The sequence below is a fragment of the Populus euphratica genome, unplaced genomic scaffold, assembly GCF_000495115.2.
Source record: "Populus euphratica unplaced genomic scaffold, PopEup_1.0 scaffold28.1, whole genome shotgun sequence".
In the NCBI taxonomy this organism is placed as follows: domain Eukaryota; kingdom Viridiplantae; phylum Streptophyta; class Magnoliopsida; order Malpighiales; family Salicaceae; genus Populus; species Populus euphratica.
This window is the reverse complement of record NW_011499862.1, coordinates 2,147,073-2,172,555: the sequence shown is the minus strand read 5'-3', so window position 1 is coordinate 2,172,555 and position 25,483 is coordinate 2,147,073. Positions and strand designations below refer to the sequence as shown.

The 25,483-nt window shown below is 34.5% G+C and overlaps 2 protein-coding genes across 3 annotated transcripts; one reads left to right on the top strand and one right to left on the bottom strand.

The window, feature by feature from the left end:
- Positions 1 to 7,170: 7,170 nt before the first annotated feature.
- On the top strand, positions 7,171 to 12,947 carry LOC105125232 (MBOAT (membrane bound O-acyl transferase) family protein). The gene is made up of 19 exons (XM_011025596.1): positions 7,171 to 7,522; positions 7,632 to 7,690; positions 7,778 to 7,959; positions 8,071 to 8,119; positions 8,325 to 8,428; positions 8,524 to 8,588; positions 8,720 to 8,790; positions 9,041 to 9,100; positions 9,223 to 9,336; positions 9,616 to 9,740; positions 9,836 to 9,887; positions 10,305 to 10,367; positions 10,546 to 10,655; positions 10,733 to 10,825; positions 10,916 to 10,997; positions 11,786 to 11,863; positions 12,003 to 12,078; positions 12,289 to 12,338; positions 12,445 to 12,947. Exons 1-19 carry the CDS (start codon positions 7,393 to 7,395, stop codon positions 12,484 to 12,486), a joined length of 1,605 nt encoding a protein of 534 aa, XP_011023898.1. The 5' UTR covers positions 7,171 to 7,392; the 3' UTR covers positions 12,487 to 12,947.
- On the bottom strand, positions 12,881 to 20,220 carry LOC105125234 (5'-3' exonuclease family protein). Of its 2 annotated transcripts, none has more exons than XR_842206.1 (18): positions 20,064 to 20,218; positions 19,841 to 19,957; positions 19,602 to 19,660; positions 19,436 to 19,495; positions 19,266 to 19,319; positions 19,098 to 19,146; positions 18,933 to 18,980; positions 18,722 to 18,787; positions 18,509 to 18,559; positions 18,071 to 18,190; positions 17,912 to 17,996; positions 17,686 to 17,767; positions 16,963 to 17,077; positions 16,793 to 16,849; positions 16,634 to 16,680; positions 16,239 to 16,293; positions 13,420 to 13,548; positions 12,881 to 13,078 (listed from the first exon to the last, which is right to left on the bottom strand). XR_842206.1 is itself a non-coding variant. In XM_011025597.1 (18 exons), exons 1-17 carry the CDS (start codon positions 20,073 to 20,075, stop codon positions 14,041 to 14,043), a joined length of 1,254 nt encoding a protein of 417 aa, XP_011023899.1. In that variant the 5' UTR covers positions 20,076 to 20,220; the 3' UTR covers positions 13,491 to 13,548; positions 14,027 to 14,040. The 2 variants fall into 2 exon arrangements, 1 of the variants encoding a protein (XP_011023899.1); XM_011025597.1 differs by lacking the exon at positions 12,881 to 13,078 and adding an exon at positions 14,027 to 14,217 and having other exon boundaries at positions 13,491 to 13,548; positions 20,064 to 20,220.
- Positions 20,221 to 25,483: the final 5,263 nt, after the last annotated feature.

The following is a 25,483-nucleotide window of genomic DNA, read 5'->3' as shown; positions in this document are numbered from 1 at the left end:
ATCATGACTCTATATTCGGCTTCTACTAAGGAGAGTGATACTATTTTCTATCTTTTTCTTCACCAAGAAACAAGTGAAGATCCCAAGAAAACACAATAATCTATAATGGATCTCTGAGTCATTAGGCAACAATCCCAATCTGAATCACAAAAAGCTCGCAGAGACAAATCATTTTAAGAAGAGAAAAACAAACCCTGTCCTGGAGCACCTTTCAAATAATGCTACACATACAAGGCAGTTTCCATGTGTGGTTTGCATGGCGCATGCATGAATTGACTCAGCATATATATAGAATATATGATATTCGGTTGGGTAATGGTAAAGTGAATTAGACGCCCCACAAGTCACCTATATCGAGATGGATCTTTAAGTAAATCACTTGAATCTAGAGTTTTGTGTTTTGTTCCATAGGAAAATCCATAGGTTTAACACCCAAAATCCCACCATCCTTTAGAATTTCTAAAGTGTACTTCCACTATGAGATAGAAATACTTTTTATGATTGAGAGACCTCAATGTCCAGAAAATATTTCAAATTGCCCAAATTTTTAATTCAAAAACGACTATGTAAAAATCTTTTAAGCTTGTATATAGCCTTGAGGTCATTAACTATGATAAGAATGTCGTCAATATATATCAACAATGCGGTAAAGGATTTACTATTGTGACTTGTGAATAATGAATAATCTGCTTTAGACTGAACATATCCGGCAGCTTGAATAGCTGCAAAGAATTTAGCAAACCATTGGCGAGAAGCTTGTTTTAATCTATACAATGACTTGTTAAGGCGATATACCAAACTCTCCCCCTATAAATAAAGACCAGGAGGTGGACATATATAAATTTCTTCATAAAGATCACTGTAAAGGAAAACATTATGCATATCTAACTAGTGAAGGGACTAATTATGTGTTGCTGCTAAAGCTAACAAATAATGGACAGTAATCATTTTAGCAATAGGAGAGCAAGTGTCATAAAAATTGATACCTTCTAGTTGTGTGTAACCCTTGGCCACCAATAGAGCTTTGTGATGCTCGATAGTGCCATTTAAATGGCGCTTGATTTTGTAGATCCAACGACAGTGGGTGTTTTTCTAGGAGGGAGAGAAGTGAGGGACCAAGTGTGGTTAGCTTTCAATGTCGTTAGTTCAGATTACATGACAACTTGCCATTGTGGAATGGAAGCATCTTCTATATAAGAGCGAGGCTCAATGTCCTGACTAACGATGGTAATAAAAGAGCATTGCTGTGGTGAGTAGCAATGGTAAGAAAGAAAATTACAAAAAGGATACCTTATACATATGGGTGGACCAAACGATAAAGCCAGAGATGGTTTGGGAGACGTTACTTGGTTGTAAACATAATTATGTAAAGCGCGAAGAGGGTTGTGATGGCACTAGGAATAATATAAAGTCTGTAAATGAAGCATATGAAAAGGTGACTTAGTGATATTGTTGGGAATCGAGGGAGAAAAAATTAAAGGGACTGGAGTGAGAGACGTAGATGGGGAGATGAGGAGATGGGGAAGTCTACAGAATGAGGATCTAATATGGAAAGAGGAAGGATAGGTGTAGGAGTTATAGATGCAAGTGTTTGTTCAAGAGATGCAGGAATAGTCAGAGATAATTTATAAGCGAAAATATGTTCATGAAAGACAATATCACGACTGGTGAAAAATTTATGGGTGGTGAGGTTGTAGAGCTTGTAAGCTTTTTGGCCGACCAGATAACCTAGAAAAACACAATGTTTAGCTCTAGGAGAAAATTTATATGTGGCATACACGTCAGTAGCATATGTAAGACAACTGAAAACCTTAAGAAGGGAGTAAGTAGGGACCTTGCCATAAAATCTTTCGAAAGGGGTTTGGTAAGAAAAAAGTGGTGTGGATAAACAATTAATTAAATGGATACCAGTAAGAAAGCATTCTGCCTAAAAATACAAAAACAAATGAGCTTGAGAATGAAAGGCACGAGCAAACTCAAGGATATGACGATGTTTACGCTCTACAACCCCATTTTGTTGGGGTGTATAAACGCAAAAGTGTTGATAAATTATGCTATTTTGTCAAAAAAATTCAGCATAGAAAAAAATTCCCCTCCATTATCAACGCAAATATTTGCGATGGATGCATTAAATTAGGTTTTGACAAAAGAAAAAAAAATTAAGTAAATTTTGTGTTTCATGTTTGTGATGCATAAAGAATACCCTTATAAATCTAGAATAATCATCCACAATTATTAAAAAGCATTTAGCACCGGAAAAGAAAGAAATTGTACAAGGGCCTCAAATATCACAATGAATTAATTTAAACAATAGAATAGAGAAAATTGAACTGGTGGAAAAAGGAAGTCGATATTGTTTTGAAAGTGCACAAATATCATAAGCATCTTTGAATTTGAAAGGAAAATTGAGTAAATTTTTTGCCATAAAATTTAATCAAGAGAAAGATAAATGCCCTAAACAGGGATGTCATAACTCGATGGAGGAGATGACATGAGAACAAAATGATTTGGTAGCAACGGCAACAGAGGGTTGGAATTTTTGTGTTGATCTTGTTAATGTTAATGCAACTAAATAATAAAATTTGCCTTGTTGTTTACCTAAATCAATTGTCATCTTCATTGCCAGGTCCTGTAAAATACACCAATAGAGAAAAAAAGTTATTAAACAATTGAGACCTCTTATAACTCGACTTATATACATTAAATCCACCTTAAAAGATGGCACACCAAACATATTTTTTAGAGAAACAATAAAATTTAAACGCAAAGTAATGGTGGATGTAATTGGAGCATGTTCTCTACTTGGCATAATAACCAGTGGTAAAATAGAATTTTGATGACTATTGATAAGAAAATTCAGAGAAGAAATGATATGGTCAGTTGCACTACTGTCGAGAATCAATTGATGTAGTCTTAATGGTGCTTGCAACAAACCTAAAGAAGTAACAACAACATTGGCCTGAGGTTTGGAGGTTTGATATGTCCCTTTATTATTCATAATGGACAATATCTGTTGAAACTGTAAATCAAAGAACCCATTCATGACTGACTATATCTCATGCATTGCAAGACTTTCTTTGACGTAATTAGCTGAAAGCTAGGTAGACTTATTGTAATGAGGACGACTACCTTAACGGTTGAAATGGCTAGCTTTATGTTTTGGATGGCCCAGTGGATAACCATATAGTTTCTAACATATTTCTCGTACATGATGATCATTATCACAGTATGAGCAATTCAATAGCTTACAGTTAAAAGAGTTAGAGCGAGAGGAAGTACCTTGTCCTGATCGAACTGCTAGAGCTATGAGTTCATCTTGTTAAACTACTATGGTAGCAGCTTCTATTATCTCATGTGTATCACTTAAGTTGCGTTGCTTCTTTTCTTGAAGAATGGAGGAATATGTCTAACGAACATCAAGTAGAGGATTTAGCAATAGGATATGTCCTCAAATTGCCTTGTAAGAGTCATTTAGTCCCATAAGGAATTGCATCAATTATCTTCTCTTATGATTTACCCTAAAAGAGCAAGCAGTTCTGCTATAGAAACCCAATTCATCCCACAATCCTTTCAGCTTTGTGTAGCAGGCCGCAACAGTCATCTATACTTGAGAAGTACAAGCGATATCCTTCTCAATCTGAAAGATACGAGGGGTATTGCTACGAGAAAAATGATAAGGTCCTCCCAAACTTCCAGGGCAGTAGTTGAGTGTATAACCCTATATACAAGTTCTGGTATAATTGAATTGAGAATCTATGATATAATCATGTCATTACATTTTTTCCACGAAGCGTGATCATCTGGTTGGCTTTTGGCAGATGTTATATGTATTGTACCATCTATAAATTCCAACTTATTTTTAGCGTTTAAGGAGATAGTTATAGATTTGCACCAGGTAGAGTAATTATCGTCGCTGAGAGGCTTTAAAACAAGCATCAATCCTAGATGATTAGAATGATAGAGAAAAAAAGGATTGAAGGCATTGCTCTTGCCTTCCTTAGAAAAGTGTTTGTGCTCTATAATATTGGACAATTGGCAGAAAATTAAGGTAAGAAATAGAGGTAGAGAGCTAGGTCACCAACTTTGATACCATGTAAAAATAGAGAAGGAAAAGATTTGATAGGATACTGCTTTATTGAATAATACTATGCTGCTTATATATAAATGTTTTACTATAATTATGCCACACTATTGTTGTAATCCAATTTTGGCCCATTAGCTTTTTAATTTAATTTTTTTGGGTTTAAAATGTAAAATTAAAAGATCAAAGATTTATTTCAATGAAAAGTGTGATTTGTCAACTTGCATGAAAACTAGGGACTACAGTGTACTTTTGTCATTCTATCCATATCTTCAAGATAATGATAGTTATCCGCTTTTAAATTTGATTCTTAATCAAATTCAAACTTAAAAAAAAATGAGTTTAATTGAAATTTTATTTCTCACATGCGAAGAGACTCTAACATTATAAATATAAATCTCACTGTATGCAAAAAATGAAGGACCCAAAAGGCATTACTAGAAACCTAAAAAAAAAAAAAAACATTTACAAAAAAGAAGATGGTAAAACACCTACTGAGACCAGCCGCCGCCCCTTGCTTTTTTTTATATTTAGAATCAATCAATACCAATACCAGCCAGTACCCTCTCTTTGTTAATATCTCTACCGCCAACACCAAGAAAAGAGAAATCAGCTTCATCTTTTTGTCCCGGTAACCCCTCCTTCAGTTGAACTCTACTGTTTTTTTTTAACTTATCAAATATGGTCCTCATCAAAGCATGACATCACTAAACCACGAGACCAGGAAAGTTGCACCATGGACATCCTTTCTTACTAGCAGCATTGGTAGTAGAGACGCCTAGATAATAGTGGGGTTGCTCCTCCTTTCCTCATCATCGAAACACCAGCTCTCCTACTCCAGATTCCTGCCATAATTCCCCCTCCTCTGATATAGATGTGGCACTAGTTTCAGCAACTTGATATTCTGACACCATCAGCAACAAATGCCAGCAGCTCCTCTCAACAAGCTGCCACTGTGAGCATCCTCTTCTCAGCAAGCTGCCATCGTTAGCAGTAGAAGGCTACTTTCTAAACCAGCAACAACAGGTGCTCCTCAGCCGCACCTTCCCTCAGCAAATGGCAGAACTAGTAGAAGTCTTCATTTCCTTCCAGCAACCAGGAGCTAACACAAGCTAGCATGTAACACCTTGATTTTTTCTCATGATAAATACAATTTTCATGATAAAATCTTAGGGTGTTACATTTGATATCAGAGTCAACTTCAATAGTTGTCTGATTGTGCCAACGAGGTTGTCAGGCTTCTTAAGAGAATGGATTGTAATATCTCACATCGACGGGTGAAAGAGTGGTAACTGGCCTTATTAATAGTGCTGGTTGTTAACTTGTTATATGCGTTTTGGGGCGTTAGGCTCATATATGAACTCGCATCACCAAAAACAAAACTGTAAGGGCAGAAGACCTAAAGCGGACAATATATGACAGGTTAAGCCGGGTTATTACATAGCAGCTGCAGCAAATGTCCTTTCCTCCCCTCCTAAAGCAGCAGCCACCGGCATCAGCTGCACTCCCCGCATGTCCAGCAACAGCAAATAGCATAGGCAAGCTGCACTGTGCTCTTTTCATTTTCCATGAAAGTAATGTTAGGAAACCCTCTTTCATGACAGCAATCCTATCTCCACTGTGAACAGCAGACCGAGTCTTCAACCGCAGGCAGTGCATGACCATCAACCTCAGTTTTGCCTCCATCTGCAGCTTCGCCAGTAATCCTGTCTCCGCAGCTGCAGCAAAGGGAACCCTTATGTCCTTTCCTCCCCTCCTAAAGCAACAGCCACCGGCATCAGCTGCACTCCCCGTATGTCCAGCAACATCAACATTGTGGTGTAGCAACAGCAAATAGCATAGGCAAGTTGCACTGTGCTCTTTTCGTTTTCCATGAAAGTAACATTAGGAAACCCTATTTCATGACATCAATCATGTCTCTGCTGTGAACAGCAGACCGAGTCTTCAACCGTGGGCAGTGCATGACCATCACCCTCAGCTTTGCCTTCATTTGCAGATCGCCAATAATCCTGTCTCCGTCATGAACAGCAGACTAGGTCTTCAACCGTGAGCAGTGCATGACCGTCTCCCTCAGCTTCGCCTCCATCCGTAGCCTCGCCAGGTAAGTTCTTCATCTTTCTTTTTTTGTCAAATTAATTACCCTGTTATTGGTGTATGCATGCAATAGTGGCCAAATCAGGTCACTGGTTCTGGTTTGGAATCTTGACCCGACCCATTTTTTTTTTTTAAGTTTTTAAAATCAAGCTACATAAATAAAAAAATAAAAAAGGAAAAAAACAAAAAAATAATTGTTATTTCTTTTAATACAGAATTTTACAGATTTATTCACTAGCATCAGAGTCAAGAATACTGTATCTTTTAGGTTACATAATATTTGTCAACACTAGATTTAAAAATATTCTTAAACGAATATTTACAAACACAATATTATAAAATGATCAATAAATATGGAATACAAATAAACCTTTAGAAATTTAAGATAAAACCAGCAATGCAACTTGCATCAGGTAGAACGTTTAAAGGGTGATAGTATTTTTCTTTTTGCATAATTAGTCTTGTACCATAGAATCTCTGTTAACCAGTTAGGTTTCTAGTGACCATATTATTAAATGACAACTTCTTAAATAAGATATTTTTTTTTAAAGAATAAAATGTTAAATATTTATTTATTTTCTAAGAGATATATTTTTAATCGGTAGCTGCAATACCCGAATATGACAACTAATTACAATAAAAATAGATTTATTTGACAGCACAAGTCTACGTATTTGTTTCCTAAACCATCACTTAAATATTGGAATATTATTGATCCTTTATTAACACTCGCTTCTTTTTTATTCTTGAAAAAATGAACTCATAATATGTTGGATGCTGAGCATGCGTGCGTGGATGTGATGTAGGATGATAGCGTTTGTTTGACCACCAGTATCACTGCAAAATTTGCCTTCTCCCGTTGTATTCCATACGACTCTCTTGTACACGTGCACGTTGTTGCCAGATGCATAAATGGAAGGGGCAAAAAAAAGGATAAGATAATGAAAGAAAATTAAAAAACAAAATCAAGATGAAATGGTTTGCTGTTAAATGGGTTTGGGCCAAAGAAATGGACGGAAAAGGCCGTAGCTGCTGAGCATGGATGTGCTAATATCGAACCCAATTGTAGCCGAAGAAAATTAAAAAATAGCTAGGGAAGAGGAACAGCAGCAGCAGCAGCATTTGAGTTCAATCTTCATTTCCCATCTTGTCTCTCCAATCCAATCGATGCCTTTTGAGTTCAATTAGTAACACTAATAATAGATAGTGTGAGTAGAATGGCAATATCATCAACAATGAAGAAGGAGAAGGAGGAATACTGGAAGCGCAAAGAGCTCGTCTTTCTGGTCCTCTATGCCATTGCTTTCTACGCTTTCATCGTCCGTCGATCTCTTCAACTCTCTCTCGGTACCTCTTTTCCTTTTCTTTATCATCTCCATCTCTCAAAGTCTCCTTCTTTCTCTTTTGTTGTTCTGTTCTACTAATTTTTTCTTTTTTCTTAAAAAAACAAAAACAGATCATGAATCAGAGCTTTATGCTTTACGCCCTGGATGGCTTCTCCCTCCTCGTCTCAATGTAATACTTTCCTTTCTTTTCTGGGTTTCATTCCATTTCCTCTTTTTTATGTCTTTCGATTACTAAAGTTTCAATCTTTAATCCCAGGATGTTAGTGATGCCCAATGGAGAAATTTCCGTGCCAATTTGCCTATTCTTTCTCTTGTCTTTGCTCTTTTCGCCCTGCTTGCTAATTCTTTAAGGGCCCTTTTTTCCTTTAAAGCTAAAGGAATGTCCTTTATGTGGCTTCTCATTTCTTTGGCCTACCTCTCTTATCTTCACGGAGCTTGGTAATCTTCTACAACACTACTGCTGCTGCTGCTACCTCAATTGCTTAATTGATTTGCTGATGTTTTGTTTTCCTTCTGTTTCACCAACCTTCTCCTTCTTTGCTCTTCTAGCGTTCTGTTTATCCTCTCAATTGCTTCCCTGAATTTTCTCCTCGTGAAGGTGCGTTTCCTTCCTATGACTTTTGGGTTTCTTGTTATTCATACCATGAGTTGGCTTATCTTTTTTATTGTCAACAAAATGGTCGAAAACAATACCGTTGCAATAATTATACTAGCTGAAATGATTATTTTTCCTTACGTGATCATTGTTTTTCCAGCAAGATATCTAATTTGTGCTATATTTTACTAGATTTGTCTTAACGCAGATGTTTGCACAGACAAAGTATTTCTCTCCTGTTCTTTGGCTTTTCAACATATTTTTTCTTCTGTGCAATCGTGTTTATGAAGGATATTCGTTCTCCATTTTTGGGTGAGTTATGTAAGGTTATATCTTAGTCATGGACTTACACTTAGACATCATGCTACTTCCATTTATTGAATTTGACTTATATTATCATAATGTAGGCAACAATGGGCATATTTGGACAACTATCGTGGAACTTTTAGATGGCACATTTGTTTTAATTTTGGTATTTTTTTCTCACTCGTTCATCTATTGGGATTTTACTGCTGAATACGTACTTAGAGGCTCAGTATGCAAGTGGGAAAAACAATTATTTGGTGTAGCTGGCTGCACTTAAGAAAATTCTGTTTTTGACAGTTATTTTGCGAATGATCAGCTTTGGATATGATTACCATTGGGCACATCAGGATCCTCTTTTTGATCAGCAGGTAAACTAGTAGCACATATGTTAGGTTGCGTCCTCCTTCTTCTTTTCTTTCTGCATATTTTGTGTGAAAGTTTGCTCTGTCTCAAATTACATCTAATCAAACTAATGAATATGTTTTGCCTAGTTTTTCTCAAGTTCATACAAATACATAACTGCATTTGAAATTACATTTTCAAGTATGAGAACGAAGAGAATCTTTTTTCCTTTTGTCTTCCTTTTTCTTTTGATATTTTACTTGCGGGTGATCTCAGAAGCACATTAAACGTTGCCATACTTGTAAGTCTGGAAAAACATGCTACCGGCTCTTGCAGGTTAGTCTTTTGTTTAGCATGAGCCTACCTATTCTAGTATCTGCTATCTACTATTGCTATGCTTTGAGGGATTTCTTCTTCCTCTTTTCTTGCAGTTCGTAATTTTGTTTTTTTCTGTCTAGGAGAGAAGTGTCCAGAAGGAGAAGTTTTCCTTTAGCATATACCTCGCCTATTTGGTATATGCCCCAGTTTATATTGCTGGCCCAATTATAAGCTTCAATGCCTTCGTCTCACAGGTTTGTGATTTTCATTTATATAATTGTTTTCTGCTTCGATATTGTTGTTCTATTTGTATTAATGGCTGAGGTAGTTTCTACTCTAGATTCATATTAGAGAATCAGATAAGATTCCTTCTGTTGCTTGGGTTAGAGAAACTTAAAATTTTCACTTTCTCAATATTAGTATTCTAGATGTTGAAAATTTTCATTGCGTTTTAAGTGTGAACCTCTGTAAGAAATTATTCCCATCACATCCTGGATTTCCAGTTTCTTACTTGTGATATAATGTTTATGCAGTTAGATACACCTCAGAATAATTATACAGTTAGGGACATGTCCTGGTATGGGTTACGCTGGTTATTCAGCTTTTCTCTAATGGAATTAATGACGCATCTATTTCGTTACAATGCTTTTGCAATCAGGTTAGAATTCAAGTATGCACATCATGCAAGGATTTTTCAACATCCTGTCTAATTAAGAATTAATTGAATTTTTTTTTTTTTGGTGTGCTGATCAGTCGTCTCTGGAAACTGCTATCTCCTATGGACATATTCATAATTGGATATGGGGTAAGATGACCTTTTCATTGTTACAAATTTTCCGTATTTGCATCTTTAAATTAGATCTTTGCCAAAGGAGGCTTTTTTGTACATACAAACAAAATGTAAGACATGAAAATTTTATAAAGTGGACTGGAATGCCATTGCAACCATGAACAAAAAGATATACTGAAGCTCTATGTTCTACAGTAATGTTAACAGTAAATAATGAATCATGCAGACTGAGCTTCTAAAGATCGATCCATTCTCAGTGTATTTAGAGGCTCATTTCTGAAAATAAACCAATTTGAACTCATCCATGGGCTCTGATATTTCTTTGACTTGAGCTCATACCAACTTAGGGCTCATATTATTGAAATGTACAAAAAACTGGACATGATTTGTATTAAATATTAACATTCAACTCTTTTTTTCCTGCTTCTACAGGTCTTGAATTTCATGTGGCTAAAATTCTCCCTTATCTGGCGCTATTTTCGATTCTGGTCACTGGTATGTTTTTTGAAGTCTTTTCTCATTCTGTTTTTTGGTCCTCATTTAATTTATTTTTTTTCTTGAACTGCACCCTCAGTCTAGCCCCAAAATTTTTAGTCCAGTTCTTTTGTCAATTATATGTTTTATCTAGTAATATTGAAGGACAAACATATATTTTAACTACTGTGTTATTCAGATATGTGGCATTGAGGCCCCTGAGAATATGCCAAGGTGTATTAATAATTGCTGCAACTTGGAGAGCTTTTGGAAAAATTGGCATGCTTCATACAATAAATGGCTTGTCAGGTGAAACTTGTTTCACTTTTAGCAAACCCTGATTTCACTATCATATGCATGCTAAAGGCTTTATAAATTACTTTCAGATACATGTATATTCCTCTTGGAGGATCTCAGAGAAAGCTACTCAACATATGGGTTATATTCACATTTGTTGCCATCTGGCATGATCTAGAATGGTAATTGTGGCTTCTATCATGTTTTCCCGTTTAATCACTTTCCTTTTATCTATTTTGTATACTCTTTATCTGACAGCTTATTGGTCATAGGAAACTTCTGTCATGGGCATGGTTAACATGTTTATTCTTTATCCCTGAAATGGTGGTGAAATCAGCAGCGAACACATTACAGGTGATCTTTCTATGTGCCGGTTATTGATACAATACAGTAAAACAATTTGAAACTTAGTTGCAGCCTAAGTGCTGGGGCATTGTTTGCAAAAAAAGGCATTATACTCCAAGCAAGGATCTCATGCTCAAGATCCTTTTGGTAACAGTTTTAAACTGTGGTTATAATCACCTGTTCAAAACACAAGACACACATGGTTGATTTCATTAACTGATTGTTTGCCCTTGTTCAAGAGTGAATTGTAATTTCTGGCCAAGTTTACACGCCTCTGTGAAATCAAGCCTACTGGCAAGAAGCCTCGCAGCTGACTTGTGTTTCAGTAGCTGAATTTCTTGTTCTAAGAATGGTTTTTCATGTTCACAAATGGCTGATGTTCATACTGATTGATTGATAAGTGAAGATATCGTCCTACCACTCCATACCAAAGGATAAGTAAAGCAAAGTATCATCTACCTGTCTAGCATGGTTGTTATCAAGGGAACCACCCAAACCTCTAGAACTATGGTGACAAGATCAACTTCCAAAGGAAAGTCTTACGATGCATGCCATAGATTAGACCTTTTATGGACTGTGAAATGACTTGCTTGGTTGATTAAAGAATTGCAGTTAGATTGCTTTTGAACACTATTGGTATCTATTGATGGTGATTAGTACCAGTGGTACATTACATAAAATGTTGACTCATGATTAATTGAATGGAAGGTAGGAACATTAAGTACCACATAGACAATCAGATGAGGTGTTTGAGTTGTCATTTGAAGTTTAACTTTGTAAAATGAAATTTTTTTTAGGTGGAGAGTGCTTTTGGGGAGTTTCTTTTCCGAGAAATTAGTGCAGCCGGTGGTGCCATCACCATTACATGTCTCATGGTTTGTCCTTAACTGTACCCAAGTTTCTGCAGATATGCACAAATTTTTTACTCCTAATATTTCCTGGATTGTTCCCCTGCATTTTGAAACATTTCTTGGTTTTGCATACAATAGCTTTTGATCTCTTCATATGATGTAGGTGGCAAACCTTGCTGGGTATGTAATTGGGCCATCAGGCATTAACTGGCTGTTTTCACAATTTCTTTCAAGACAAGGTATTATAAGCTCCTCCTGCCTTGTATGCGAAATTAGAAATTTTGGTTTTTTTTTTTTTTTGGTACATTAAAGTGTCAAACCCTGGGCATTCATGAGGTTCAAAGCTTGGTTGTCAGCATTTAACCTCATAATTGCTAGTGTACAAATTATTTTCCTGACTATTTTCTTGACAAGCAACTGCATAATTGATGCAATGTTCAATCGTACAGGATTGCCTGTAATGGGTGGTATGTTTATAACGTTTTACGTTGGGACAAAGGTAAATGCCATGAAATCTCTCAAGTATTCTATCCAACTTGGAAAGCTTTTAGTCTTGGAGATCTGGTGGGAGTTAATTCTTCATCTGAAACCTGATTATTTTGCAGCTTATGTTCCACATTGATGATGCCAAGCAAAGGAAGCACTAAATTAAGGGCGTGCGAAGTTGTTTTACACCGCTAAGCAAAGGAAGCACTGAATTAAGAGCTTACAGAGGTCCTTTTACTCGGTCATGCAGCTGAATGCCGATTGGCAGATCACATGCACACTTCGTTGAGGGTTGGGGAAGAGAGTCGTGGCTACAGGAGTAGGGTAAACCACCATATAAGATATGATTGTAACCTTTTTGACTGATTGAGTCTCCAATTCTACTTGTAATTGCTCGGATCTTGCTCTGGGATCAAATAGAAAGCTTCAGGACAAGAAAATACTTTCTTTTGATCTATGGCAATCCTGAGAGTTGCGTAGTTGGCAGCGTGCTTTCGTTATCTTGGCTCGGTTTATAGGAGCTAGACTGTTGAGCGGGGGGGTGGGGGCGTGTTCTAATATACATGTACCTTCTTGGGAGACCATTTCAATTTCATAACACATGCCGAAAGCAAAGGTTTTCAATCCAGACGAGGAAGGGGGGGAAATAAAAATTCATGGATCCATAGTTACAAAACTACCATTCTAGGAAAAATTTGAAATTGCATGCGTCCTGCTAGAAACAAGATGTTCTCTGATGTGAAGACCAGTAACCTGATAACAAACAAGAAAGGTAAAGCTGTCAGGCGACTTTCAAGGTACAGATGCGTGCCCGCGCATGCACAGCTTAATCTTATAGATCTTTCATATTCTGTCACCTAGACAAGACGACTTCTGTTCTATTTACTGCAGAGAGGCAAAATCTGGCTTCATGTGATGAGGGCAGTGTAAAAGCAATAGTTCATGCATGACTACTGAGAGGAGAAAATATTCATTTGGTGCTAGCTGCCGTAAAATCACCTTACTTGATAAAAACATAGCTATATACACTGCCCTCAACACATGTACCGAATGCAAGACAAAATCAACAGGAAGATTTTTCCACGTGTGTTTACCTGATTAGAATGTCAAATGCGGTCAAATCCATCTAATATGGATGTAATTATGCCAGCCGATTACTTCTTTCTACCACTACCACCCTTTGATTTTTTTGCGCTAGTTTCTTTACTGGTCTTCTCGGCTTCCTGTCAGAAGCATGAACAAATAACAAGCATTACTGAATGACTTGCTGCAATTATCTATACTTAATGAATCAGGGGTAAGACTTGGAGAGACCTTATAAAAAGAAAAAATCAATAAAACATCTGTTTGAAACACTGTAGCACCAAGTCATATCTACACTAAGCAATGAAAATTGACAAGGTGATAGGGATGCAAAGAAACTAAGGCAATTAATTCTCGGGAAAAAAAAACAAAGAATGAAAAAAACTGAGATTTGTTACCAATCATTTTAAAAAAAAAAAAACATATATCACGTCTAGCCTGTGATTTCATACATCATCTTAGCATTTATGTCTGGAATAATTGTGAACAAATAATAAAAACTCAACAGCAGCAATTCACTTCTCTCCTAGGAGTAGTTGCAAGTAATGGTAACTGACACCACGATGAACCCAGCAGGGGAAAAAAAAAAGTGAAAGTAGATGGGCTCTAAAGGTTCACCAGGGTTTTCAGCTTCAGACGCTGAAGCAGACACCTCTGGGTGATGTTGTGCAGTGCTTCGAAAACAAATTCAGTGTCAGCATGCTAAGACTGCCAATGGTCTTGGGCACAGAGGGACAACTACAGACTTGCAGAGAGAGCATTTTAAGCTTGATTGCTGATTTTGGAGGATGAAGAACACACTTAGTACCCTGCCACCCAGTGCATCAAGAAATTATGGTACCATTCAGGTTTAAACTGGCAATGGAATAACAAGCATGGGAGAAGGGTCATTGTTTTATGGAAATCAGGTTTAAATTAATGGTTGTTGCTACCAAACATATGGCTGCTGCACCTACAAAAATACTTAACCTTCTACAAGGTGACAACCCAATCGTTGAAACTGGAAATTTCAACCTAGAGGATCCAGGCTTGAATTCCAAGATGATGGGTGGGTTTTTCGGCGGTGGAGGCCCATCCATCATTGTGCAAGGCTAAGTGGGTCTCTCCATAAACCAAACCAAACAGTACAGAAACAAATTAGCTAAGATAAAGTAGCTTTCCTGGTATTGTCATTACTGGTGAGAAATGTATCCAAATTCTGATCGGGGATACAAAAGATAGCCAAGGCGGGAACTGGGAGGGCTGGAAATGGAGAAGTTAGCATGAAACCCTCCCACTCCCAAAAAAGAAGGGCAAGCCTATGTAATGATCTAAGATGAAGAGAATGGTCTCTTTATTTTATTTAGTTATTCATTTAAACCAACAATTTGTTATTAGCAACAATCATCTTTTAATCAGACATGTACCTTTTATTTTTCCAATGGATTTACATCTTTCATTAATAGAAATTTTTTGATGTAGTGAGTAATAGCTCTAGTTGCTTTCTCTTCAACAACAACTCTTGTTTAGGCAGTTCATACCTTCAATACATGGTGTTTTGATCTAAGATTTCAATTCTTGAACATATTGTTCCATTCCCCCCTCCCAAAAAAAAAAGGAAAGAACAAAAGAAAAGGTCACTTGGCAGACACCACCATCTTTTAGACAATCAAAATTTCTCTTTTTAAATAAAAGGAAATTATATTAAGCACTAAAGCAAATTATAAAACTCAATAGCTAGTCAAAATTACAATACAGAGGAAACTAAAAAAATAATAAGCATAAATACATGTACAACAAGAAATTGGAGGATGGAGTTAAAACACAACAAAATGTAAGATAATGCAAAAGAAGAGCAATCCCCCCTGGGCAAGCCTAAGTAATGTTCTAAGATGAAGAGAATGGTCTATCTATTATATTGAGCTATTCATTTAAACCAATGATCTGTTATTAGCAACAATTACCATTTAATCCGACATATACTTTTTTTTATTTTTCCAATGGATTTACATCTTTCATAATAAATATTTTTTGATGTGGCGAGTAATAGCTCTAGTTGCTCTCTTCAATCTTGTTCAGGCGGTTCATACCTTCTATACATACTGTTTTGATCTAAGATTTTAATTCCCTCAATTTTCAGCATTAACATATTGTTCCATGTTCAAAATATAAAAGACAGATGTTTTTCCACAACTCTACCACCCAGTTAATTTTGTTCCACTATATCCTTATTTCACGGTCTATATTACTTTGTTAGAAAAGGTAAAGGATATTGAGTGACAGAAGTACAATTCTGAAAAGCTAATAAGATAAAATGATAGAAGTCTCAACTTCAAATCCCAACATTGAACCATCAATCATTAATCTAGATCCTAAACCCTTTACTTTAAACCCTTTGCCCTCAGCTTTCAATCATAAATTCTACACAATAAACCCTAGACTGTAAAACGACAAACCTCCCACTGTCAACCAAAGATCCTAAACCATCCACCCTAAACAGTCAACCACCCCTTTGTAACCAATACCTGGAACAGTAAGAGCAAACACTCAATTCTCAACCATAATTCTGAATCTTTAACCTTGACTCCTGACCATCAACCCTAGCTCGTGATCTCTCTCCAACACTAGGCTCTAAACCTCCAAACTTTACTCAATCCTAAATCTTCAAACTAAACTGCAAACCCTCAATGCTTACACCTTGCCTAAATTTTTTCCCTCCCTTTTTTATATTATCCTCGCATATGATACCAGGATAAGAATTCAGAATAGTTTCATCTTCCACTAGCCCCATCAATGATATTCAGGAACAGAAATCATGGAAGCATCCTTAAAATGCATGATATAATCAAACCTTCCGCTTAACAGGTTGAGATGGGTTGGCAGCTGGCTTAAAAAATGATTCCAATCTGCAGAGAGAAAGATAGGGCAAATCAGAGTAGAAAATAACAACAGGTCAAGTATAAATCAGTTCCCAGAGTTTCAAGTTTCAACAGGGTTGCAATTTTTATTTTTCTATAGAAGAATGCGGTGCAACTTTTTTCCCACTAATTTTTTTAAAAAAAATCAACTGCCATGTTGTTATCCATCCATGATTGCGAAATGGTAAGATCATCTAAGGACTGCTGAAAAAATTGCCAAATTTCAATATTGCAGGTTGGGGAATATCTGAAATCCTAAGGATTGGTTTGTTGTATCCCTATAAAAATTCAAGGCTCCATCTCCATTTGTTTGCTTAGCAGTACTTACCGGCCCTGCGAGGACTTGTTCTTGGCAGCTTTGATTTTCTCTATTGCCTGTTCCAATTTAAGAAATCAATACAAATTAATAATGCATGTTTCCATATTGCAAAACATAGCATTATGAAATGTCTGCATAAAGATGTTTGTACAAATGATAGAGGCACACCTTCATCACCCTGTCACTGTTGAACCCATTTTCATTCACCAGAAAAGTAATCAAACCCTGAAACATTTCAGATGCAACCATTTCAAATATTGACACAAAGCCATTGAAAGACAGTAGAATAAACATAAAGTTTCAAAAATTAAACCAAATAATAATAATAATTCATTCACTTCTTCATCCGGGGAAGTCCACTTGACATCAAGTTGCTCTTCATCAGTAAGGACAGCTGGTTCTTTAAAAAGCTGTTGAGCCTCCTGATATGGCCAATCCTCTGGTATTTGGTACCTGGATATGAAGAGTGTGATTAATGAACAATCAGTAAAAGAACAAAAAAAAAAAAAAAAAAAAAAAAAAAAACAGCAAGTTATCAGACAAATGTGAAATCATTCTATATAAACTAGAAAAATTGTTGTCCTAGAAAATTATTAGCATGAAAAAAAGACCATGTGTAGCGGTGCACATCATAAGTGGAAAATAAGTTTGGTTTGACAAATTATAGACCACAGCATATATTCAACATTATTCATTTGATAAGAAGAACTGCATTTCAAATGTTTACAAAGCCAAAATCAACCAAGGAACAAGTCCAAAGAATCTGAATCAAGCCAAGCCAGTAGGTTGCCCAACACGAGGACCAACCAAGCCAAAAATACGTAAGGTGATTCCAGCACGAACACATGAAAAATAAGTTAAGGACTGCAAGAAACTTTCAGATGCAACTGAAAATTCAACAAAACAGGCATAAAACATATAGGATATTGATTTGTTATATCCCCTGAATTTTAAATAAAAATATTCACATATTTAGTCTAATTGATCATTCACTACCATTTCAAATACATGGAATGCAAGCAACAATGAAAGATGATGATCTTAAAAACTTAGATAATCACCTTTCTTTGTTTATGTTCTCTAGTATGCTCTCTATAGAACCGTGTTGTCGGATGAGTTTCAAGGCAGTCTGTCCTCCAATTCCTGTGGCATCAATTTCCAAGAGCATTAATTACTGAATGCAACATCACATTTTCAAGCTGAACCAATACAAGCTTAAATAGTCAAAAATTTTATTAGAAGAGTTAAGAATAAACAGTTGAACCAACAAACAAGAGTCCTCAGCACCTCGAATGCTGTCACAATAATCACAACCAGAGAGGATGCATAGGTCAATGAATTGATCCATGCTAAGGTTTAGCCCCTCCAAGATCTGAAACAAACCCATTATCAGAACAGTGAATTGAACATCAAGCAATTGCAACAGTGTTCACGTTTTCACAGGACCTTTGGAATTTCAAATTCCATAACCGGGATTTTCCTTGAGCTGGGATCCATCAAATGGCGAAGAAATCTAGGGGCTCCAAAAGTAAGGGAATCCATGTCTTCAGAAGCCACAGCATAGACCTGAAACATATGGGACATTGCATGAATCATCAAAAACCATTCCATAAGAAGAATGGGAAAACCCTAGAGAAAGGTATGATTCTACATTTTTTTCCTTACATAACTAAAGGTGTGAACACTGCCATGGTAAAGCCACCATGGAAATCAGGGCCCATTGAGAAATTTCAGGCAGGCAAGCAAACAGTGTCTTTAAGACAAGATAATCCAAACAAGTGAATTGGAAATGAAATGGACACACTTCAAATGCCATTCACAATGTTATGGACATGCTAAAGAACCCAAAATAGTCAAATTATCATGGAGAAGCAAGATACTTGCCTTTCCTGATTTGCAAAGCGCAGCACACTGTGCTTCTGCTTCAGAAGGAGCCTATAGAACAAAAAGTATTTCCCAAGTATCAGTTTTTTTATGATGTCATTGATGATCGCAAGTTGCATAGACAAAAAAAACTTTGCATTTACAAGAAGTGAAAAAATAAAAAGCCTTGCACTGAACAAATCCACCAGTAAAAATCTCGGAACACAATATCACCTCAATTACAGGCACTCCCATGAGTTTTAAAAGTCTTTTGCAGTCATCATTGTGCTGCTTTGTCACCTGTAAAAACAGATGAAAAAAAGATGTCGCCATCAAAAGTTATTGTCCGACATAAGTAAAAATCTTTACAGAAACCGATGTTACCATGATGGGATAATGTAAAGTAATGGCAAACAAAAGAGATCAAACAAAGCAAAAAACAGACCTTGACTGTCCGTTTACTGAATTTCTCAATATCTTCCTTAACACCAGACTGAAATGAAAAAACACAATTTTACAGAATACTTAATCTGAAAAAAACATCGAGTAAGCTGAAAAGTAATGAAAAGTATAAGTGGAATATTCAAGAAAGATATGAACATTTAGGTACCTCAACAGCTGCAGCCAAATCCTCAGTAGCATCAACACGCTTTGAGTATCTGCATTGCATGTGTGATATGAGAAGAATGATTAATGGCGAAGCAAGAAAGGAAAAGGTTATGCAAGGCAATGTGAATTTGGGGCATAAGTACATATTAAAAAAAAGTAAAAGAAGTACCGCTTAGCAAGCTCCTGTTTTTTTAAATCTGGAGGCTTCCCGTCAAAGACATAGCTGAAATATAGATTAACAATTTCAGTAAGGAAAACAAAACACAAGAAATTCAAGAAATAAAGAAGCTACAAGTAGCGAAACAGAGAGAAGATGGGGAGGAGGTGGTGCGAGATTACAGGGGCTTGATTCCAGCCTCAAGAAGCCTAATAGTGCGATTAAACATGCCTTGCAAGTGACTACAAAATGAAACACCAAAAATAAAATACAATTAAACCGTTTTAAATCTACGTTAAAACAAACAAACAAAGGATGTAGAAAAGGCATCGTTAGGCTCCATCCAACCTGGTGACTTCACCAGCCTCATTAGTCAGCATTTCAGTTCCACTTCTTCCAACTACAATCTGCAATTCAATTCAATGCACAGAGACTTTACTTCGTAATTTAAATTACTCAAAAAAATAAAATAAAAAATCTTCATTTCTTCTTATACCTATTAAATTAAGAAAAAAAAAAAGCAACCCCAAACCTAAAAATAAAACAAAAGATATTGATAATCAGTAAAGAGTGAAAGAGAGACGGACAAGGAACTGGTAAATGCTCATGCTGGCATCGATAGCAATCTTACGACCGAAGTAGCTCTCGAATTTCTGCTCTTTCATAGCTTTTGGAGCATTATCCGCCAGCAGCTTTGTCAAACCCTAAATCTCCATCAATTATAATTAATTCCCACAATCAAAATAAAAAACCCTAATTCCTAACTGAAGATTTACTGAAAAAAGATTATCATTGAACAAGCTCACTCACCTTGATACCCATTACTGAGTTGAAGTCAATAACTGATTTTAGCAATGCCGAAAGAAAAAGAGAGAGCTCTACTGATTCTGATAACTGATCTTATAAGTAGTAGAAGCGAGCCCAAGGCGTAGCCTTGCTTCGCTTTCCCGCCCCCGCCTCAAGCTAGCTAGCACTACGAAAACTGTAAGAAAACACATGGGCTTTCCCTTGGCCCACTTTCCATTTTATCTGGACACATGGGCCTTTATTGGACCAATCATTCCTAACCCAAGGTAATGGTCGACAGAATGATATGGCGGGCAATCTAAGCTCACTAACATTAACATAGATGTAACGTATACATTAGTTCTGATAATACATAAAAAAAAAAAAAAGAGGTTTTTTAGCTCGGTTGGGCCGACCTAACAGGCTTGATCTTCGGCTGTTCCGCCACATTTGCTCACTCTTCTCTCTCTCTTTCTTTTTGTTTTATTATCTATCTCTTTTTTTTTTTTGACACATCATGTTATACATGTTATAACTTCATCTATATTTCATTTATAATTACCATATATTGTAGTTTATATAAGCAAGCTATATATTTCCAAGTTTAGGAGAGAAAAGGAGAATTTTTTTCATTTTAACACAAAAGAAAACTATATAACTCTCTTTGTTCTTTTCTTACATAATATCTACCCAAAAAACCCTCAAGTAACTTCAGTATTAGAGAGTTCTTTTATATGTAACATAATTATTCAGCCTACTACTCTTCCCAAAGAAAACCTAGATTCAGTAAAGTTTTTTCTAGCTTTATCAAGTTATTAGACATCTTTTTCTCGAGAGAACATTCTTATATCTTCCTACATGAGCATTTATTATTCTGTGATCTCTTCCAACCATGCATATTCAACAACACATTATAATTAACTATCACAAATCATTAGGCTTTGAATCATGTCCTTTGTGACCTCTAACCAAAATCATAAAGAATCATTGAGTTCTAATAGCCATTTACAGAGATAAAGAGTAAGATAACATGGTTGGTTACAAATTAAAACCTCAAAGACTAAGAACAACATAATTATAGAGAGACTCATAAAATATTTGATTTAATTTATACATTCATTCACTTTCTAAAAAGCTATTACTACCCTTTATATAGAAAAAACTAAAAACACCCTAGTAATAATGAATATAAGAAAATAAACTAAGAAAATTATTCTCTTCAAATAGAAAATGAAAAAATATAAATAATATAGAATAAAATTAAAAATATATAAAATTAAGTAAAATATCTATTTTTCTAAAAAAAAACTTTTGCATCAAATCTCCAATCCAAGATATCACTTTCGATGTGGTCTTACATCAAATGTCACTGTAAATTTGGAGGTGTAATTTTTACATTAAATTTAATTTTCTCAACATGAAAAAAGTCATAATGCCACAATGTTTAGGTTAATACAAAGTGAAGATGCTAAAAATGCCAAAAGAGCTAAGAGAACATAACCTTTAACAAAATTTACCAACATAGTTTTCTTTTTACAAGGATACTAGTAGGTAAGGTTGCATTTCAAATCATCATGTTTTTTAGTTGAAGCCATATGAGAAGACAATGTCTTGATTTTTCTCTTAATTCAATGAATCTAAAGATATAATTAGGTAGTTTGATGGAAAGAATTGCAATTGTTTTTTATTAAGAAAAAAACTTAAAAAAAATTAAAGTTTTTATTGGCAAGTGATGCATTGAAGAAGCTAGGGTTTGTTTTATCGAATCTATATATAATTAATTGATTAAGGAAAGAGAAAATTTTGAGGAAATAGAGTAGTGGATTGATGGTACTTAAAAGGGAAAATATAAGGCCATGTTACATGAAAAGGAAGACGAGGAGAGTAAAATGAATCATTGATATATATGGATAGGTCTCACTCGTGGTGATTCTATTGTAATTGATAATGATATTGCTTCTATTTTGTTTTTCAATATAATTTTTTTTTCAGTTATATTTTTTCAGTTTTTTTAATATTTTAGGTTGTTTTTTGTATTTTTGATGTAAGGATAGAGGGTTTAATTGGGTTATTGTGCATTTGTGTGATTGGGAGGATAATGGATCAATTTTATTATAATTTTGTGTTATCTAGATTAAATTAGTGGATAATTAGGATAAATGATTAGAATGGAAAACTATTTGTGTGATATGTAAACTTTTTAAAACTTAATAGATGAGGAACTTAAAAAAAAATTAAAAAACATATGAGGAACTTTATTATTCAAATCAACACTAAAATTTCATTAAAAAAATCAAGATTTTTTAGTTGTGTTAATAGTTATAAAACATTAGGTACTTTAGCTGAAAGTCAAAGGATTTTTTTATCAAATATATTGAATGAGAATTATAAGTTAATTATTTTATTTGTAAAATATAGTAAAGACTAAATATTGGGATTATCTTATGAAAAAAAAGTACACAAATGACCAATCAATTCAAGTTTCATTTTACTATCAAGTCAAATTAGTAAAATCTTTCATTTAAATCAAAATTCATTGTTATCTAAAAAACAATTCATTAGTGTCGACAACTCTTATGTTTTATGTGGCTTCATCGATGTATGCATATATACAATGTGTTATATATTTATAAGGTGCTCTGTCATTTCTTATTTGAGTCTATTTTTTCTTTTTATTAGCACTAATCTAAACTATAATCTTTAATTTATTAGTCTTCAGAGTTTGTCTTAAGCCAAAGTCATGTTAAAAATCAAACTTAATTTCTAGTTTTTCTAAAGAAAAGAGGGATTGATTCACCAGTCAGGAATTGATCGACCAATTAGATTAAAGGAACTGGTCAACCAGTTTAATCGATAAAATATAATTCTTATTTAGATTAGGATAGTTAGGAGTTTAAGATATTTGACTTACACTCATTTAGATATTCTCTTTGAAGTAGGGCTTGTAAGCAAGTTTGTGAAGACACTAACTATGATATATTTCAAAGCTTCAAAGAGAATTCTGTGGTATGTCAAAGATACTATTGACTTTGACTTGTTTTATGGATTTTCTAATAGCTTTGACCATGTAGGTTATAGTGATTGGAATTGGAATTGGGATTGGGATAAGGATAAAGATATAAATAATAGAAAGTGCACTACTAGTTTTTTTTTCTATATGGGAAACACAACAATCACATGGGGTTAAAAAGGCAATCTATAGTCATTTTATTAGCACGTGAAATTGAATATGTAGCTATTACATCATATGTTTATCATTCCATATAGCTATAATGAAAAAATTAAAAATGCCCTAAAAAAACCTATAAAGACTTATGTGGACAACTTTTTGGTCATTGTCATAGCTAAAAATTTAGTTTCTCATAACAGAAATAAGGTTGTCGTTCCTCCTCAAGGCATGGAATCAACGTTATGGGCAGTTTGCACTATGACACAAGTTGAAGAATTTTATCTATATTAGGCAGCAGCATCATAATGAATACATGTTTTGCACAACTCCAGACCCTCCCAGCACAATAAGAAAAAGAAATGCACCAGAAAATCAACAATCTTGATTTCCCTACCCTATTAGTTCTTGTAATTCCAGTCTTATCTATGATCATACACATACTTATCTATGAGTTCTTCTTTATTCCTTTCTCTTGAAAGATCATCAGGCATCATGCAACTTCAGTGTATTGGAATTAGTCTAGTTCTCTCTACCATTTCAATGGCTGTAGCAAGTTTGGTTGAAGTTAAAAGAAGGATCCGAGCACTTAAAGACCCGCACCATCCTATAAGTCTTTTTTTGCTATCCCTACTTCATTCAGTTGTTTATCATTGTTTTTTGGCTACTTCTTGAGTAATGTTTTTATGAATATGATAAATGCAATCACCAAAAGAGTTACATTAAGCAAATAAGGATGGTTACACAGACAATCCTTGGACTATAACAATTTGAATATGAATCCTTGGACTACAACAATTTGAATCTATTCTACTAGTTCTTAGCCATCATTAGCCATCTCAACTCCACATTATTGGACTTTGATAGAATATAATTTGGGTAATAAATTCAATCTAGTTCATTGCATCAAATATTGAAGTTGAAGGTTAATAAAATTATTGTCCATGTGTATATAAAATGCATCAATTTAGTTCATAACTAGAACTTGAAAAATTGACAGATATACTTACCAAGACTTTAATAACAGCAAGCTAAGCTAATTAAGTTCACTTAAAGGTCCATTAACCTTTATGTTTTTCACCTTTAGGAAGTTAGGCACCTTTCAGAATGGTATCTACAAGTCTGTTTATTTTTATGTTTTAAAAATATTTTTGAAAAAAAATTAATTTAATTTAATTCTTTGTTTCAAATTAATTTCTCAGTGTTTTCATATTATTTTAACATATTGATGTCAAAACAAACTTTAAGAAATAAAATAAAAAATATTATTTAATGTATTTCTAAACGAAAAGTACTTTAAAAACTAATTGCTACCAAAATATAAAATAGACACTACCTCTTGTTAAGAAATTGTATAATAAGCATTACTGAATTTTGAATTTAAACATATTTTTTAAGTTGATTTAGGAGTGAACTTTTTAAAGTCATTTAAAAAGTAGACAATCATCATTGTTTATATGAATGTAAAGTAACTAGGAAAAAAACATCAATTATGGTAGTTTGTATAATTCAATTAGCTTACTATAAAATCATTAAGATTTTGTGTTTTATTTTTAAATGACTTTAAAAAGTTCACTCCTAAATCAACTGAAAAAATATGTTTAAATTCAAAATTCAGTAATGCTCATTGTACAATTTCTCAACAAGTATATATATATAATTTCACCCTTGAACTTTTTTTCTTTTTTATTTAATCATTTTTGTGACCTAATTCTATGAAAAAGAGTTTAAAATTGTAGTAGAAAGATAAATTTAAAAGCAAAGGATCATAAAGTAAAACATGAAGAAAATCTATGGCAAGTCTAATAGTTTTATAATTTTGATTTTGATCTTAAAGTTTAATTTATTCAATTTTCAATCCCTATACTTGAAAGAGAAAACATAATCTTGCTAAAAAAATATGAAGTTATATGTTAGCCATAATCTATCCATAAAAAAAAGGAACAATATTTGTTTCATTGGATTTCTTTTCTCAATGAGAGTTTAATAGTGGTAGGAAAAATAGCTCAGGGTTCATTTAGTTTAATTTTATTTTGTTTATTTTTATTATTTTAAATGATTATATGATGTTTTTATATTGGTAAGTGGTGTATGGAGGTTTCAAGGATGTTTCTTAGGAATTATTTTTTTTGTTAAAATAGGTTGAAAATGAATTTTTAGGTCAATCCCCCGTCTTCCAAATTTTTTGCCACCCCGGTGATGGTTAGATTCTAGGCAAGTAGCCCAATCGATGATAGATATCATGTTGCTAGCTTAAAGACAGCCTAGATGCCTTAGT

Bases quoted from the DNA above. Each gene is read 5' to 3' on its own strand.
- LOC105125234 (XM_011025597.1), bottom strand. The intron at 19,661-19,840 runs GTCCGTCTCTCT...ATTGAATTGCAG, and splicing joins TGAGCATTTACCAGTTCCTT to ATTGTAGTTGGAAGAAGTGG. The intron at 16,294-16,633 runs GTAAGTACTGCT...TTCTCTCTGCAG, and splicing joins AACAAGTCCTCGCAGGGCCG to ATTGGAATCATTTTTTAAGC.
- LOC105125232 (XM_011025596.1), top strand. From the start codon at position 7,393: ATGGCAATATCATCAACAATGAAGAAGGAGAAGGAGGAATACTGGAAG. The intron at 10,826-10,915 runs GTAATTGTGGCT...TATTGGTCATAG, and splicing joins ATCTGGCATGATCTAGAATG to GAAACTTCTGTCATGGGCAT. The intron at 10,998-11,785 runs GTGATCTTTCTA...AATTTTTTTTAG, and splicing joins CAGCAGCGAACACATTACAG to GTGGAGAGTGCTTTTGGGGA.